At 45.5% G+C, this 13,943-nt stretch overlaps 2 protein-coding genes across 2 annotated transcripts in view; one reads left to right on the top strand and one right to left on the bottom strand.

Annotated features, from left to right (window-relative positions):
• stab2 (stabilin 2) overlaps window positions 1-10,730 on the top strand; it is a 35,950-nt gene extending 25,220 nt beyond the window's left edge. Inside the window, exons 51-69 of the mRNA XM_085436104.1 lie at window positions 2,235-2,411; window positions 2,625-2,714; window positions 2,799-2,945; window positions 3,378-3,437; window positions 3,518-3,641; window positions 6,053-6,202; window positions 6,278-6,382; window positions 6,556-6,663; window positions 7,028-7,221; window positions 7,327-7,468; window positions 8,055-8,188; window positions 8,279-8,444; window positions 8,730-8,836; window positions 8,911-9,030; window positions 9,108-9,254; window positions 9,585-9,695; window positions 9,772-9,903; window positions 10,050-10,160; window positions 10,346-10,730. Coding sequence (XP_085292230.1) covers window positions 2,235-2,411; window positions 2,625-2,714; window positions 2,799-2,945; window positions 3,378-3,437; window positions 3,518-3,641; window positions 6,053-6,202; window positions 6,278-6,382; window positions 6,556-6,663; window positions 7,028-7,221; window positions 7,327-7,468; window positions 8,055-8,188; window positions 8,279-8,444; window positions 8,730-8,836; window positions 8,911-9,030; window positions 9,108-9,254; window positions 9,585-9,695; window positions 9,772-9,903; window positions 10,050-10,160; window positions 10,346-10,405 — 2,385 coding nt within the window. The 3' untranslated portion in view covers window positions 10,406-10,730. The remainder of the gene's footprint in view (window positions 1-2,234; window positions 2,412-2,624; window positions 2,715-2,798; window positions 2,946-3,377; window positions 3,438-3,517; window positions 3,642-6,052; window positions 6,203-6,277; window positions 6,383-6,555; window positions 6,664-7,027; window positions 7,222-7,326; window positions 7,469-8,054; window positions 8,189-8,278; window positions 8,445-8,729; window positions 8,837-8,910; window positions 9,031-9,107; window positions 9,255-9,584; window positions 9,696-9,771; window positions 9,904-10,049; window positions 10,161-10,345) is intronic.
• Window positions 4,137-5,336, bottom strand: LOC146689227 (zinc finger BED domain-containing protein 4-like). Its single transcript, XM_085436105.1, has 2 exons — window positions 5,099-5,336; window positions 4,137-4,845 (listed from the first exon to the last, which is right to left on the bottom strand). Exons 1-2 carry the CDS (start codon window positions 5,188-5,190, stop codon window positions 4,323-4,325), a joined length of 615 nt encoding a protein of 204 aa, XP_085292231.1. The 5' UTR covers window positions 5,191-5,336; the 3' UTR covers window positions 4,137-4,322.
• Window positions 10,731-13,943: the final 3,213 nt, after the last annotated feature.

Raw genomic sequence — 13,943 nt, 5'->3', positions numbered from 1 at the left:
TGAACAGATCAAAACACTGACAGAATCCATGGATGGCAGGCTTTTGAGTGTCCTTGCAAAGAAAGGTGGCTATATTGGTCGCTGATTGGTTTTTGTTTTGTTTTTGAATGTCAGAAATGTATATTTGTGAATGTGGAGATGTTATATTGGTTTCACTGGTAAAAATAAATGATTGAAATGGGTATATATTTATTTTTTGTTAAATTGCCTAATAATTATGCACAGTAATAGTCACCTGCACACACAGATATCCCCCTAAAATAGCTAAAACTAAAAACAAACTAAAGACTACTTCCAAAAACATTCAGCTTTGATATTAATGAGTTTTTTGGGTTCATTGAGAACATGGTTGTTGTTCAATAATAAAATTATTCCTCAAAAATACAACTTGCCTAATAATTCTGCACTCCCTGTAACACAGTAGGGAGAGGGTCAAGTTGACAGGCGGATGACTTAGATTTTTTAATGAGATTAGATACGTCAGTTATGGAGGGAAGAGTAAAGCTTGAAAATAACAGACAGGAAGACAGTGGGGGAACCAGGAAGTCTACTTCAGAGTCAGGAGCTCCTAAAGACTTAACTTGATGGTGAATGTCTGAGATTTTACAAGTGAAAAAAGAGATAAGAGAGTTGCTAAAATCAACAGAATACATCTGAGAGGGGAATGTGTCTGGAGGTTTTGTAATTTTACTGAACAATGAATAGAGGGACCTGGAGTTACCTTCATTAGAACTAATTAAACCAGAGTAGTAAGCAGATTTGGCTGAGGCAATGCAGTCCTTATAGAACAAAATATGATCATTGTGCATTTCTTTATGTACAGCAAGTCTGGTTTTCTTGAATAGACGTTCGAGTTGGCATCCTTTAGCTTTAAGGTGACACAGGTCGGAGGTAAACCATGGAGCTGAACGGGAAAATGAGACTGTTCGATGTTTAAGGGGAGCAAATATGTTAAGAAGGTTATAAAGGTTGACATTATAATGACAAACGAGTTCATGAGGGGTTGAGGAGCAGTGGATAGATGGAAGGTCATGAGCGGCAGATGAAAAAACAGCTGGGTTAATATTACTAATTTTCCTAAAAGTGATATTACGAGAGATACAGTTTTTGGAAGCGGTTATGTTTGCATCAAAAGAAATAAACATATGATCAGACTGGGGAAACAATGTGGCTTTACAATGGGTGGGGGTAATGCCAGAACAACAGACCAAATCCAGGATATGACCTTTAGAGTGGGTAGGAAATTTTATGTACTGTAGAAGCCCAAAACTTTCCAGGCAGGAGGTAAAATCTCTGGAAAGAGGGATTTTATCATTGTCCATATGAATATTGAAGTCACCAGCAATGATCAGATTTGGAAAAAGTACAGAGAAATGAGTGAGAAGAGCAGAAAATTCATTTAAAAACTCCTTGTTTGGCTTAGGTGGCCGATAAACAGTACATATGATGGTGGGGGTAGATCCAGGGAGCTGTAGTGCAATGTATTCAAATGAATGGGAGTTAAGGGCAGAGACAGGGAGTACTTTTCCAGTGCTTCCGGTGAATTATTGCGAGATCTCCGCCCCTCCCCGAGATGCGAGGTTGACAGGTGTAAACAAACTCAGATGGAGTGGAGTCATTGAGAGAAACAAAGTCATTGGGCTGTTGCCATGTTTCAGTCAAACAAAGAAAGTCCAACTTACGATCACAGAGGAGATCATGTACGAGATGTCCCTTACCAGTGACAGAGCGGATGTTTAATAGACCAAACTTGATGCTGGAGTTGCCATGCCTGACAGTAGGCTTAGTTGATTTAGCCAGGTGGGCCAGCACACTGTGGTCAACAGCCCGGTCAGTCTTGCAGGGAGGACGACGAGTTTTTGACCAGATGGAAAATATTGAGTTAGTGTCACTGATGTTGAACTTCCACGGAAGCCCTCGGTGGATATACCTGCGGCGGGCTGGAAGGCGATGTCCGGGTAGAAGTATAGAGCCACAGGTGGAGAGACAGCCAGGCAAAAACGAAGCCGCAAAAGATCTGTAGCAGATCTGGAGAAGAGCTGTCGCCGGGTGATGAATGATGGATAAAAAAAAATCCCAGGTGAGCACGAGCCACACCAACACCCTGTGGATCCGCATCTTAAGCCACCAATATACTCACACATAGATGGATGGAGTGGACTGTGGAGTGAACTAGCAGAAGGGCTGGTGTCCTGTTAGCCAGTTTTATTCGCATGAAATCTCATGTTTTTCAGGACACAGGTGTAATGGACCTGGTGAATGATATCATGTACCAGCCGGTGACAATCTTCCTGCCGTCAGACGGTGTCATGGCATCTCTGCCGCAGGAACAGAAGGACTTCCTGTTCCACCAACACAATCGACCCCAGCTGATGGAGTACCTGAAATACCACATCCTGCACAGCCAGAAGGTAAAACTTCTTTAGAGGGTACTTTTAGAGAAGCGTTAGACACTTTACAGCGTGGCAGCTGGAAGAACAGCTCTGAAAGATTTGATAACTGGGATAAAATGTGAGGGTGCCTCAGGGAGGTTATCGCAGAACAAACATGGTGCTGTGGAGGTAAAAACGCTGAAGCAGGTCAGGTGGTTTCTCAGGTTTAGTTTAAAATGCCTTTAATCTCAGGTTTACGCTGAAGGACTGATCTTCCTGGACTCGGCTCGGAGTTTGCAGGGTTCGCCGCTCTCCTTCTCCTGTGGTGGGACAGACAACATTGTGAGTACTACAGTAAGAGAAATCTACAGAGAAGACAAACAAGACAAACATGGACTCCAAATAACCAACTGTCTTTTTGAACAGGGAGAAATCTTCATCAACAACAGGAAGTGTCGGATTGTTCAGAGACACCTCATCTTTAAAGCGGGCATTGCCTACGGGATCGACTGCTTGCTAACTCCTCCCAGCCTCGGAGGACGCTGTGATGAACAAAGAACCTTTGACCTTCCGGTGAATCCTCACTTTACTGTCTGAGATGCATCTGAATGCTACCTGGAACAACCAGACATACTGATTCTGACTGTGTAAACTGTTAATGCTGATGGTGTTGGAGCACGGGTTGTGTGTAACTCGTAGGCTTGAAGTGTACTCACACAGTGAAAGTAACGGTGAGAGCCTGGCCTAATCTACAGTCTTAGAGGCCTGCTGTGTTCATGTTTTAGTTTCTGGTTATTTTTCCTGTAGCGGTGAACAGTCTGAAAAATGATTTAGAGCACCGAGAGCCTGGCAGTGGAGTGTGCCACAACTCCACACTAGTGTGGGTTTAAAAAAGCTAGATGGTCCTAAAATCAGTCAAACATTTCCCACAGCAGCAGAAATAAAAAGATTTTTGCAGGTGAGCTGATGGTTCATTTGATCTTTTCTTTTCTTCTTCTGTGGTAGACAAGCTGTGGAGTATGCAGCTTTTCTTCCACTCGCTGTCCTGCAGGAGGCATTCGTAAGGTCTGAGTCCCATCTTTAACAAACTCACTGCCTCTGTCAGGCTGAGCCTCGAAGGAAACGTCTCTGTTTTTTGTGTTCAGGAGGTTCAGAAGTGTGATCTGCCCACCTTTTCCTTTGCTAAGAACACCGGCTGTCGCCCCATCTGCACCTTTAACATGTGGGAGCCAAAGTGTTGTCGTGGTTACTACGGACGAGACTGTCTGGGTGAGATAACAACGTCATCCTCATATTAAAACCATTTCTTCAGTCTTTCTTAAATTTTTTGAAACTTTTTTAGGTGAAATTGAACAGTTTTTGTTGTGTGACAGAATATTCAGCTTTTTATATCGTTAATTAAAACCAAAGAATAAATATCCTGATTGGCTGCGGTTAGAGTTAGGGTTGGTGCTGAGGTTATCACTGATAATGATTTGAGGGTCTGTCCCAGTGAGAGGTAGGGTACACCTGGATAGGTCACCAGTAGGGATGCACCGAAACCACTTTTTTGGAAACGAGTACGAGTACTTGCATTTCAGTACTCGCCGATACCGATACCGAGTACTTAATAAAAACATGATTTAAATTTACAGGTAACAGCTTTAGTCCTATAATTTAACAAAAAACAAACAAGGCATGGTTTGGAATTAAGAACATTTATTTAAAATGAAAAGCATGTTGTATGCAACATATTACAGAATAAATAATTATGAAAAAAAAAATTTAAACAGTGACAGTGCAACTCAAGTATTTTTTTCAGTTTATTGTAAACTCTGCCACTTTGGACAACACAAGGGGCATTAATAAACATCTTTGCTATTTAGTGCACAATATTTGAATAAACTAACAACATCCACCAACATAGAACTGTGGCAGTCAGTGCAACTGAGGTAGGTATTAACATCAAGTCTAAGATGACTCACTTAGTGGAGAGAAAAAGTGAGTGGCAGGGTTTTTTTTAAAGAAAAGTAGCTTTTCTGCATTATCAGCAGTCAGACTGTTTCTGTTTTCATCTATAATGTGTGACACTGAGCTAAAAAGCCTTTCACTTTCCACACTGCTACATGGGGCTGAGAGGTATTTACGGGCTATTTTAGCCAAAGTGGGGAACCTGATTTTGTTGACACCCCAGTACTTCAGAGGACTGTCTTCACGAGGGCTTGGGGCCTCTCCGAGGTATGTGTCGAGCTCAATGGCAGCACCTGCTGCCAGCGGCTGTGCTGCCTGGGGCTGCTCCTTAGCGATTTCGTCAAATACAGTGTCCAGACTGCTGCTAGTGCTGGCCTGGGCCTTGAGGAACAGTTTAGCAGGAGGTTCTGCAGCTTCTGCCCGACTCCCCTCTGCCTCAGCTCTGGACATCATCTGCAGCTCCTGCTTCAGGTGCAGCTTGGCCTCTGGAGCAGTGTTGTTGGCGAAGAAGCGATCTTTATACCTGCACAAAATTCATAAATGTATTAATATGTGGAAAAATAGGAGTGATTTTAGTTTCCCCTAAACCACTGTGACAAATGCCAGCCATTTGACTTTCTGGTAATAATAAGGGAAATGTATTTCATATTATATATATTGCATACATTTGTATTTGTGTATTTTAGTTACAAATATATAATATTTCAGATGTAAAATAATCTTACATTTAGTACTGTAGCTATACTCATTGAATACCTATAGCACACAGACTTTACCTTGGGTCAAGTATGGTGGAGATGAAGTACAGTGGGTTGGTCTCGACGTCACTGAAGCGCTTCTTGACAGCTGCCAGTAAGGTTGCTTTCATTGCCTTGACTCTGTGGTCCTAGTCTGTTTCTCTGTTTAGAAGTCTCACTAGCACAGTCACAGCTGGGATGACATCAGAGGCTAGTGCGTCGTAGCTGCTCACTTTTTTAGTTAGTTCCTCAAAGGGGGCGAGGATGGCAACAGTCTTCTCCATAAGAGCCCATTGGTGAGCGGTGAGATAGTCAGGGAGTTCGTGCTCGGACACCCCCAGCACTCGCTTTTGCTCAATGAGGGACTGGAGCATGTAATACGTGCTGTTCCAGCGCGTCTGTACGTCCTGCTGCAGTCTCTTTATTGGCTGGTTGAGCTGTCCCTGAATGTCATCGAGGCGGGAGTAGGTTAAGGCGGAATGTTTAAAATGCCCAACTATTTTCCGTCCCACTGCTATAGCATCAGCTTTGCTCCTCTGTGCTAATAAGCGTGGGTAAATAAGCGTGGGTAAACTCTTTCGCTGAGCACAATTTGCCTTTGTTTTCGCGTCTTTGTTCACTTTGAAATAGTTCCACACGGCTGACTTGTCTCGCCTCGCCTTCTCCCAGCTCTGAGCTGCAGCCGGGGCCTGGGGGCGGGCACTCGGCGCCTGTGATTAACCCCTTACATGCCGCTCAAACATAGACAGGTCTCAGACCGTGGTATCGGTCCCCAGTATCGGGGGACTTTTAACGAGTACTGGTACTTTAGAAAATGTGGTATCGAGGCCGATACCAGATATCGGTATCGGTGCATCCCTTCTCACCAGTACTTCAGTGAGCATTTCAAAATGCAAATGATCTCAGTGACATCATATAAATGAGCAGGTTACGTCACTGATTGATTTGATTGATTCAGCTACTGATGGACTGCCTTCTCTGCTCTCTGTGCAGGGTGTCCTGGGGGGTTCAGATCTCCCTGCAATAACCGTGGGAAATGTGATGACGGTCAGCTTGGTAACGGTACCTGTACCTGCGACACAGGTTTCAGAGGCACGTCCTGTGAGCTGTGCAGTGATGGATTCTATGGACCCACCTGTAAAGGTGAGTAATAGACGGGGTTTTCTCTGCGGCGTCAGATTGTAACACTCTTACTATCCTGACTTGCTTGTTTTTCAGCCTGTAACTGCTCAGAGCATGGGTCATGTGACGACGGGTGGAAAGGTACGGGTTTGTGTTTCTGTGAGGCCGGATGGACCGGAGACCGCTGTGACGTTCAGCAGAGTGAGTTCATTTCCTTCGTTGGCTTAGACTGAATTAGATAAAACCGATCAGTCCTAAAGACACTCGCCAGCTCTCAGCGCAGTTCAGACCAAACCCAAGAATAAAAATACTCAGGTATGAAAAGTAGATGTTTGTGCACTTTAATCACACTCATGTTTCTGTGTCTCCTCCAGCTGAGATCTTTCAATGTTCTCCAGCCTGCTCTCCAAAAGCCGTCTGTAAGGCAAACAACACCTGTGAGTGCCGGCCTTTTCATGAGGGTGACGGATTCACTTGCACAGGTAACAGTGGACCAGCATGAGGTGCCATCTCTCTTTTAACCTCTTTCAATCTCATTTAACCCGAACTCTTTCATGGCATGCATTTTTAATTTCTCTGTGCTATATTTGCTATACACAGTTGAGTAATGATGTGCAAAACTCTTTATTTGATGTCTGAATATAGCAGAATTTTTCCGAGTACAAAAAGAAAATGAGAAACAACAATTGTGCTCCTTTGAGCAATATGGGTCATTTAAAAGCCATTTGAAAGAGCAAAATTTAGTTTTGTGATCTAGACAACCCAAAATGTGATGTCCCCATATGTGGATGCCAGGTCCTTGGAGGTTAAATGACGGTAGCTGAGTGTGTACATCTTTCCCTGCAGTGGTGGACATCTGTCAGATCTGGAATGGAGGCTGTGCTAAGGGGGCCAAGTGCTCACAGAATGGAGGTAAGGTGAGCTGCACCTGTCCCAAAGATCACACTGGAGACGGGTTCACCTGTCAGCCCATCGACCCCTGTGCATTAGGAGACAATGGAGGCTGCCATGAACACGCTGTATGCACCATGACGGCTCCGGTAAGGACGACATGGGACTTGTTTTCTAAGGTTACACCATCAGGTCCTACTTACCTGTAAACTGTGTGTGTGTGTGTGTGTGTGTGCGTGCGTGCGTGTGCACAGGGGAGGAGGAAGTGCATGTGTAAGAACAACTACATCGGAGACGGAGTGACCTGTGAGGTCAGACAGCTGCCTATCAGCCGCTGTCTGCAAAACAACGGCCAGTGTCATCGCGACGCCAAATGCACCGACCTCCACTTTGAAGGTACACGTGAACGTCATTCAAGTGGAAGCTCATTGGATGATGAAGTATTGAGCAGGAGTGTTTCTTGCAGGGTGAATGCATATTGTTATTGTGAGCGAGGTCATGACGTTTGCTTACAGCAGCCGATTTAACCCTCGGAGCTCGAACCCTGACTTTTTTTGAAGTGGAGCAGAAAGTTTGTGTCTGTTGTGATGTGTTTACAAAGATTAATATTTTCCTGCTGATCGTCAAATCTTTCAATTCAAATTTCTCTGAGCCTCATTTGTGTCAGCAGCAGCTACACACCAGGGGTGTTGCTGCACAGAGTAGCGGGTATTTACTAAAACATACATGGAGTGTTTAAGAAATTGACTGTTGTTTCAAATGAATCATCAATGAATGAATAACTCTCAGAATATCTCTAATTATACTTGAATCATAACTTTTTGTACCTTCATGGAAAAAGAAGACATGGATGAATTCATTAATCTGTGTTCCTTTTTCTTCCCTGTAGGTGGAGCTGAGTGTTCCCTTCACTGATAACCTTGACATGCTGAACTTCTCCCTCACTATTTTTCGTACATTCTGATATTTATGTGTTGTGCAGATTCGATGCTCGGTGTGTTCCACTATCGTTCCAAGAAAGGTCAGTACAAACTGAACTACACGGCAGCTGAGCAGGCCTGCGCTGCAGAGGGAGGCCGCCTGGCCACGTACACTCAACTGGCCTACGCTCAGCAGGTCAGTGAACACATCACAGTAGCTCCCAGACAATTGACGTCAGCCCCTGGCACTCCTGCTGAAACATGTCGGCTGTGTGTGGCTCTGCAGGGCGGGCTGAACATGTGTGCTGCTGGCTGGTTGGACCAGGCCCGGGTGGCGTACCCCACCACCTACTCCAACCCAAAGTGTGGCTTCGGACACGTGGGCATCGTGGACTACGGCACCCGCAAAAACCTGAGCGAGACCTGGGACACCTTCTGTTACAGGATGCAAGGTGAGGGAGGAAGATGATGACACGTCTGGCTTCATGTGAACACGAGTGAAAGTAAATCTGTTTGTCAGATTTCTATAATGCAGACAGTGTGTTTATTAAGATATGAGCAGGTGAGGTGCACTTTATTTAAACTTTGTAAATACTTAGTAAAATTTGGCTGTGAGGGAAAAGGCACATTTGTTCCTTCACAGTAGCTGGAAGTCTGCACAGACTAGGTTTGTTAGTTGAAGCGTGCTCAGTGCCATGGTTACGTGCAGATGATCGGCCCGTATATCTTTGTTTCAGAGGTGAAGTGCGAGTGCAAACGAGGTTACACTGGGGACGGTTTCAGCTGTACTGGAAATCTGCTGCAGGTCCTGAGATCCACGCCGAGCTTCTCAAACTTCCTCACCGTAAGTGACGTCAGATCGCTCAGATGCCACTGATCATTGCCTGCACGTGTACAATCCTATCCCTCCTTCTGCAGCAAATCCTGAACTGCTCCCAGGCTTCCGAGTCGGGGAAGCAGCTCGTGCAGCGTCTCAGTAACCTGACTGTCCAGTCCACTCTGTTCGTACCTGACAACCGCGGCCTGCCCAGCAACCAGGTGAGCCATTCACCAGGGCCCTTTAATTTTGTCACACATACAGTTACATCGGTGTGCTCACCTGTGCGTTCCTCCAGACTCTGTCTCTGCGTGACATCGAGTTCCACCTGTCGGAGGGTCAGGCTTTCCCTCTGAGCCAGCTGAAGAACGGCAGCCGGATCAGAACTCGAGTCGGCAGTCTGACCGTCCTCGGAGTCGCCGACCAGCTTGACCCGTCGGCTCTGGTCAGAAACAAGCTCATGCAATTGTCATGCACCGCTACACTAACACGCCTCTCTCCTCCTGCTCACTGCGTCAATCTGAATCAGAGGAGACCAAAAGTCTTCTGCAGCACAGTGATCTGACCTAAACGTGCTCAGAGTGTCCCCCTCATGTTTATGGGCTACCTTTGCTAAAGCGCCGCCTTTCCAACTCATTTAGGTGTCTGAGAGAGCAAACAGAACTGTCCTGTCTCTGTGTGTATGTGTCTGAGTGTGTGTGTGTGTCTCTGAGTGTGTGTTTGTGTGTTGTTTCAGTTGTTTGTATGAAGTTCTAATCTGGTTTCGTTCTCTCAGTCGTTTCGTTACATCAACGACCACTTCGTCAGCGACTCTGACATTATGGCTGCCAACGGGATCATCCACGTCATTCAGGGACCCCTAAAGGCCCCGGCCCCTCACCCACAGGTGAGTCCGACCTGCCTCCATAATCAGAATGCACACTCCTTATCTGACCCCCTGAATTCTCTGATTGGCTCTGCAGATGCATGTGGCGCACAAAGCTGGGATGGGCATCGGCGTGGTGCTGCTGATCGCGTTGGTGGGCGGAGCCATCTTTGTGGGATACCGCTTCTACCGTAACAACACCAAACCCTTCCAGTTCCACTACTTCAAGGTCAGACTGGAACTTTGCACTGAGGCTAAGGTTCCAGGGGAGTGCTGTCAGTGTGACGCACCTCATCATGACATTTTTATTTGACGCAGCTTCACTATCGATCTTCACTCGTGTAACTCGAGTTACTCCTGTGGTTGCTCTGACAGGAGGATGACGGGGAGGAAGAAGCTCCGCCCACAAACAGCAGCCGCAACATCTGTAACCCGGTGTATGAAGCGGCGCCAGCGGCTGGCGAGTCCAGTGCGTCGGCGGTCACGGTGAGTCATCGGCGGACGTTTGTGCAGCTCAGAATGAAAGCTGTGACCAACGACCAGACTGCAGTCTGCTCTCGGTTTACAGCACACTCTGTTTCATTCAAACCTTTCAGGCTCTCACTCTGACGACTGAGAGGAGGATTTTATTCGCTTTAATGAGCAGTCAGGTGATTACACTGTGTTTGCAGGTGGACGACAAACACGAGGTGGAGAACGCAGGAAGTTACGACCTGCTGCAGATCAGCTGAGAGGGAAGTGGAACCTTGGCTGATGTCTTTACCCCTCGGTGGACTGGGACCTCTGTGGCCAGCTGGGTCTCCGACACTGCCGGTGCAGTCCCGTTTCAGGCTTCTCTCTGTGAACTGAAGGACTGCTTCACCCAAAACTTAAAGTTCGCCTAGCAGAGTTGGAAACAACACAACGATGCTTTTCATTTTCTCTGCAGTCTCTCATTTTTGAAATGATTCCTGTATAAAAAATATTTTACAGCAGATATGTTTAAATTAACAGATATAAATGAAAAACTGCAAATAAAGCCGAGCTGAATGGGAATGCTGTCGTTTCATGGCCTCCATCTGCCTGTCAGAGAGTCGTCCTCATGACTAAATACACTGAATGTGGATACTTTGATGTAGTGATGTCACTAAACGCACAAACACACACAAGTGCAATAGGCAGAAATGTAAAATATGAGAATCTGTGATGAATGGATTAATTTCCTTGAGTTTTTCTGTGATTGTCCCAGAAACACTAGGCTGGGTTTGCTGTTCAGGTAAAACAACCAGGTGTGAACCGGCTTCACTGACACAGCCGGGAAGGAACTCATAGTGGGACTGAACAGAACACTGCAGGATTCAGAGGTCACTGACGGACCATTGCCCCCTGCAGGCCACAGCTCGTTACACACTTAATGTGAAATGTAATGTTTTACCCGGTCGGTCGTACGCACAGCGGGCAGACTAGGAGCAGCTGGTTATAATCCAGTTTCCCTGCATGTGCACGTGAAAGGGGCGGTGTTGGCACCATCTGACTAATCTACAAGGGGCATTTCATAAGTCACATGACTATGGCACCTACACCAGAAACATACCAGTTTAAGTGAGCTGGACACTGTGGGGCCCATGTGGGTGTGACCACAGTGTCTGCTTGGTGGTTTCTGTTAATTATTCTGCACCAAACTTCTTTTACCACAAAGAAATGTACTTTTTACTTCACTCCTACATTTGCTTGACAGGTGTATCTGCTGCCACCTCCTCTTCAGCACAAACTGATATTTTCACTCACCCACTCAGATGGGTACGTGTCAGATAATAACACATACCCATCACAGTCTGCTTCTCAGTCACAAATCTGAGAACCACACGATACAATATTAAACACATTCAGAAGGCTGTGCTTTCAAAACATACAAACGTGAGTGCTACAAAACTAATCTGTGTGAATAAAAAAATGACCTCAATAAACAGAGAGCTGATCATAGTGTACTTATGTAGTGAAAAACAATTACATTTATATAAAAGTGATCTATGGTCAGTTTCATGCGACATACTGTGAGATTTACATGAAAAGTAAATACAGGAACTTCAGTTGTATTTATTACTGATATAATACAGAGGAACCCCAACAATCACATAACCCCCATGAGCATGCACTTTGGTGACAACTCCCATTTAACAGGAAGAAATGTCCAGCAGATCCAGGCTCAGCTAGGGGCTGCCATCTGAGACACTGGTAAGAGAAAGAAGACAGGACAAAGACGTGCTGTGGAAGAGAGCCAGAGATGAACAATAACTAATGATTAAATGCAGAGAAGTGAGTGAAGAAGAAACACTGCATCATGGGAATCCCCTGGCAGCTTACACCTATTGCACCATAACTAAGGGAGGATTGAGGGTCACCTGATCCAGCCCTAACTGTATGCTTTAGCAAAAACGAAAGTTTGAAGCCTAATCTTAAAAGTAGAGATAGTGTCTGTCTCCCAAATCCAAACTGGAAGCTATTTCCACAGAAGAGGGGCCTGAAAGTTGAAGGCTCTGTCTCCAATTCTACTTTTAAATACTCTAAGAACTACAATTAAACCTGCAGACTGAGAGCAAAGTGCTCTAATTGGGTGCTACGGTACTATCAGGTCATTAAGATAAGATGGGGCCTGATTATTCAAGACCTTGTGAGGAGAAGGATTTGAAATTGTGGATTTAACAGGGAGCCAATAAAGAGAAGCCAGTATAGGAGAATCTATCTCTACTCCTGTGTAATCCATAACTGTAAATTTAAATATTATAGGTGGTTTTCAGGAAACACTTAAATGTTCCGTTTTATGCCACATGTCACAACTGGAGTGTGATTAAAGTGGTGGGTGGGCTCTTTCACATTTTGCCTTGTTTTAGTTTAATATTATATTAAGCGTAATGCTGAGGCTGTCATTTTTAGAATCTACATGGATGTTAAAATCACCCACAATAATTATTTTATCTGAGCTGAGCACTAAATCAGATAAAATCTGAGAATCTGTCACAGTAACTGGTTGAGGGTGAAGTTCAATAAGTCCATGACAGCATAAATCTGTACATGATGGCAAACACAGGTAAAAAACAAGAGGACGATGCAACGAAGTCTGAGGCTATAAATCATTGAGGATCATTAGAGAGACAAAGGAAATAAAACTAAATGCAAGACACAAGGAGCCTACCAAAATAAAACAGTAAGTAATATAATGGAGACTGAAGATGAAGACACAGAAATACAAGGGAGGCACAATAAACAGAAACTAAAGGAATTGAATATGAACAAAACTATAACCACAAAAAGAAAAAAACAAGATGGCGCCGGTGAGGTCGGCTGCCGTCACGACTGCTCCGACCACTTTTTCTTTGTCTTTGTTTTTTAAGTTAGTTTTCAGCGTTTCTAAATCGGCAAAATCATCACCATTGGGTACATTAGGTATGACAGTGACACTCTTGTTTCTATTGGTTTACAATGTACTCACAATTCGAAGTTTTTAACTCCGGATCCGAGCTGGCCGAGTGAGATCTTGAGGGAGAACAAAGGGAAGCGGCGGCGGCCTAGAGGGAAGCGAGCCGGCGTCAGGAACAGGCTGAGAGCTCGTGCACACCGCACACCTCTGCCTAGCATCCTGCTCGCCAACGTCCAGTCACTGGAGAACAAGCTTGACGACCTCAGGGCCAGGATAAAGTTCCAGAGAGACATTCGGGACTGCAATCTCCTCTGCTTCACCGAGACATGGCTGAACCCAGCGGTGCCGGACCACGCCATCCAGCCGGCCGAGTTCTTCTCGGTTCACCGCATGGACAGGACACGGGACTCGGGGAAGTCAAGGGGAGGCGGCGTGTGTTTAATGGTGAACAACAACTGGTGCAACAGTGCGAACGTTGTTCCTCTCACACGCTCCTGCACACCAAATCTGGAACTACTGTCCATCATGTGTCGTCCTTTTTATCTACCTCGGGAATTTACATCGGTCATTATAAGTGCCGTTTATATTCCACCACAAGCGGACACGGTCACCGCCTTATGCGAGCTGCATGAGGCACTCACACAGCACCAGACACAACACCGGGACGCTGCGCTTATTGTGACGGGGGACTTTAATAGCGCCAACCTCAAACGCGCAGCGCCGAACTTTTATCAACACATCACCTGCCCCACCAGAGGTGAAAGGACACTGGACCACTGCTACACTACGGTCAAGGACGGTTACAAGGCACAACCCCGCCCCCCGTTTGGCAAATCTGATCACGCCGCCATCTTCCTCATGCCAAAATACAA

Source organism: Copadichromis virginalis, linkage group LG17 (genome assembly GCF_057382275.1).
Source record: "Copadichromis virginalis isolate Kocher_CV1m ecotype Utaka linkage group LG17, C_Virginalis_male_GT1.1, whole genome shotgun sequence".
Lineage (NCBI taxonomy): Eukaryota > Metazoa > Chordata > Actinopteri > Cichliformes > Cichlidae > Copadichromis > Copadichromis virginalis.
This window is presented reverse-complemented; position numbering and strand designations above follow the sequence as displayed.

Bases quoted from the DNA above. Each gene is read 5' to 3' on its own strand.
- LOC146689227 (XM_085436105.1), bottom strand. From the start codon at position 5,190: ATGAAAGCAACCTTACTGGCAGCTGTCAAGAAGCGCTTCAGTGACGTC. The intron at 4,846-5,098 runs GTAAAGTCTGTG...AATTTTGTGCAG, and splicing joins TCCACCATACTTGACCCAAG to GTATAAAGATCGCTTCTTCG.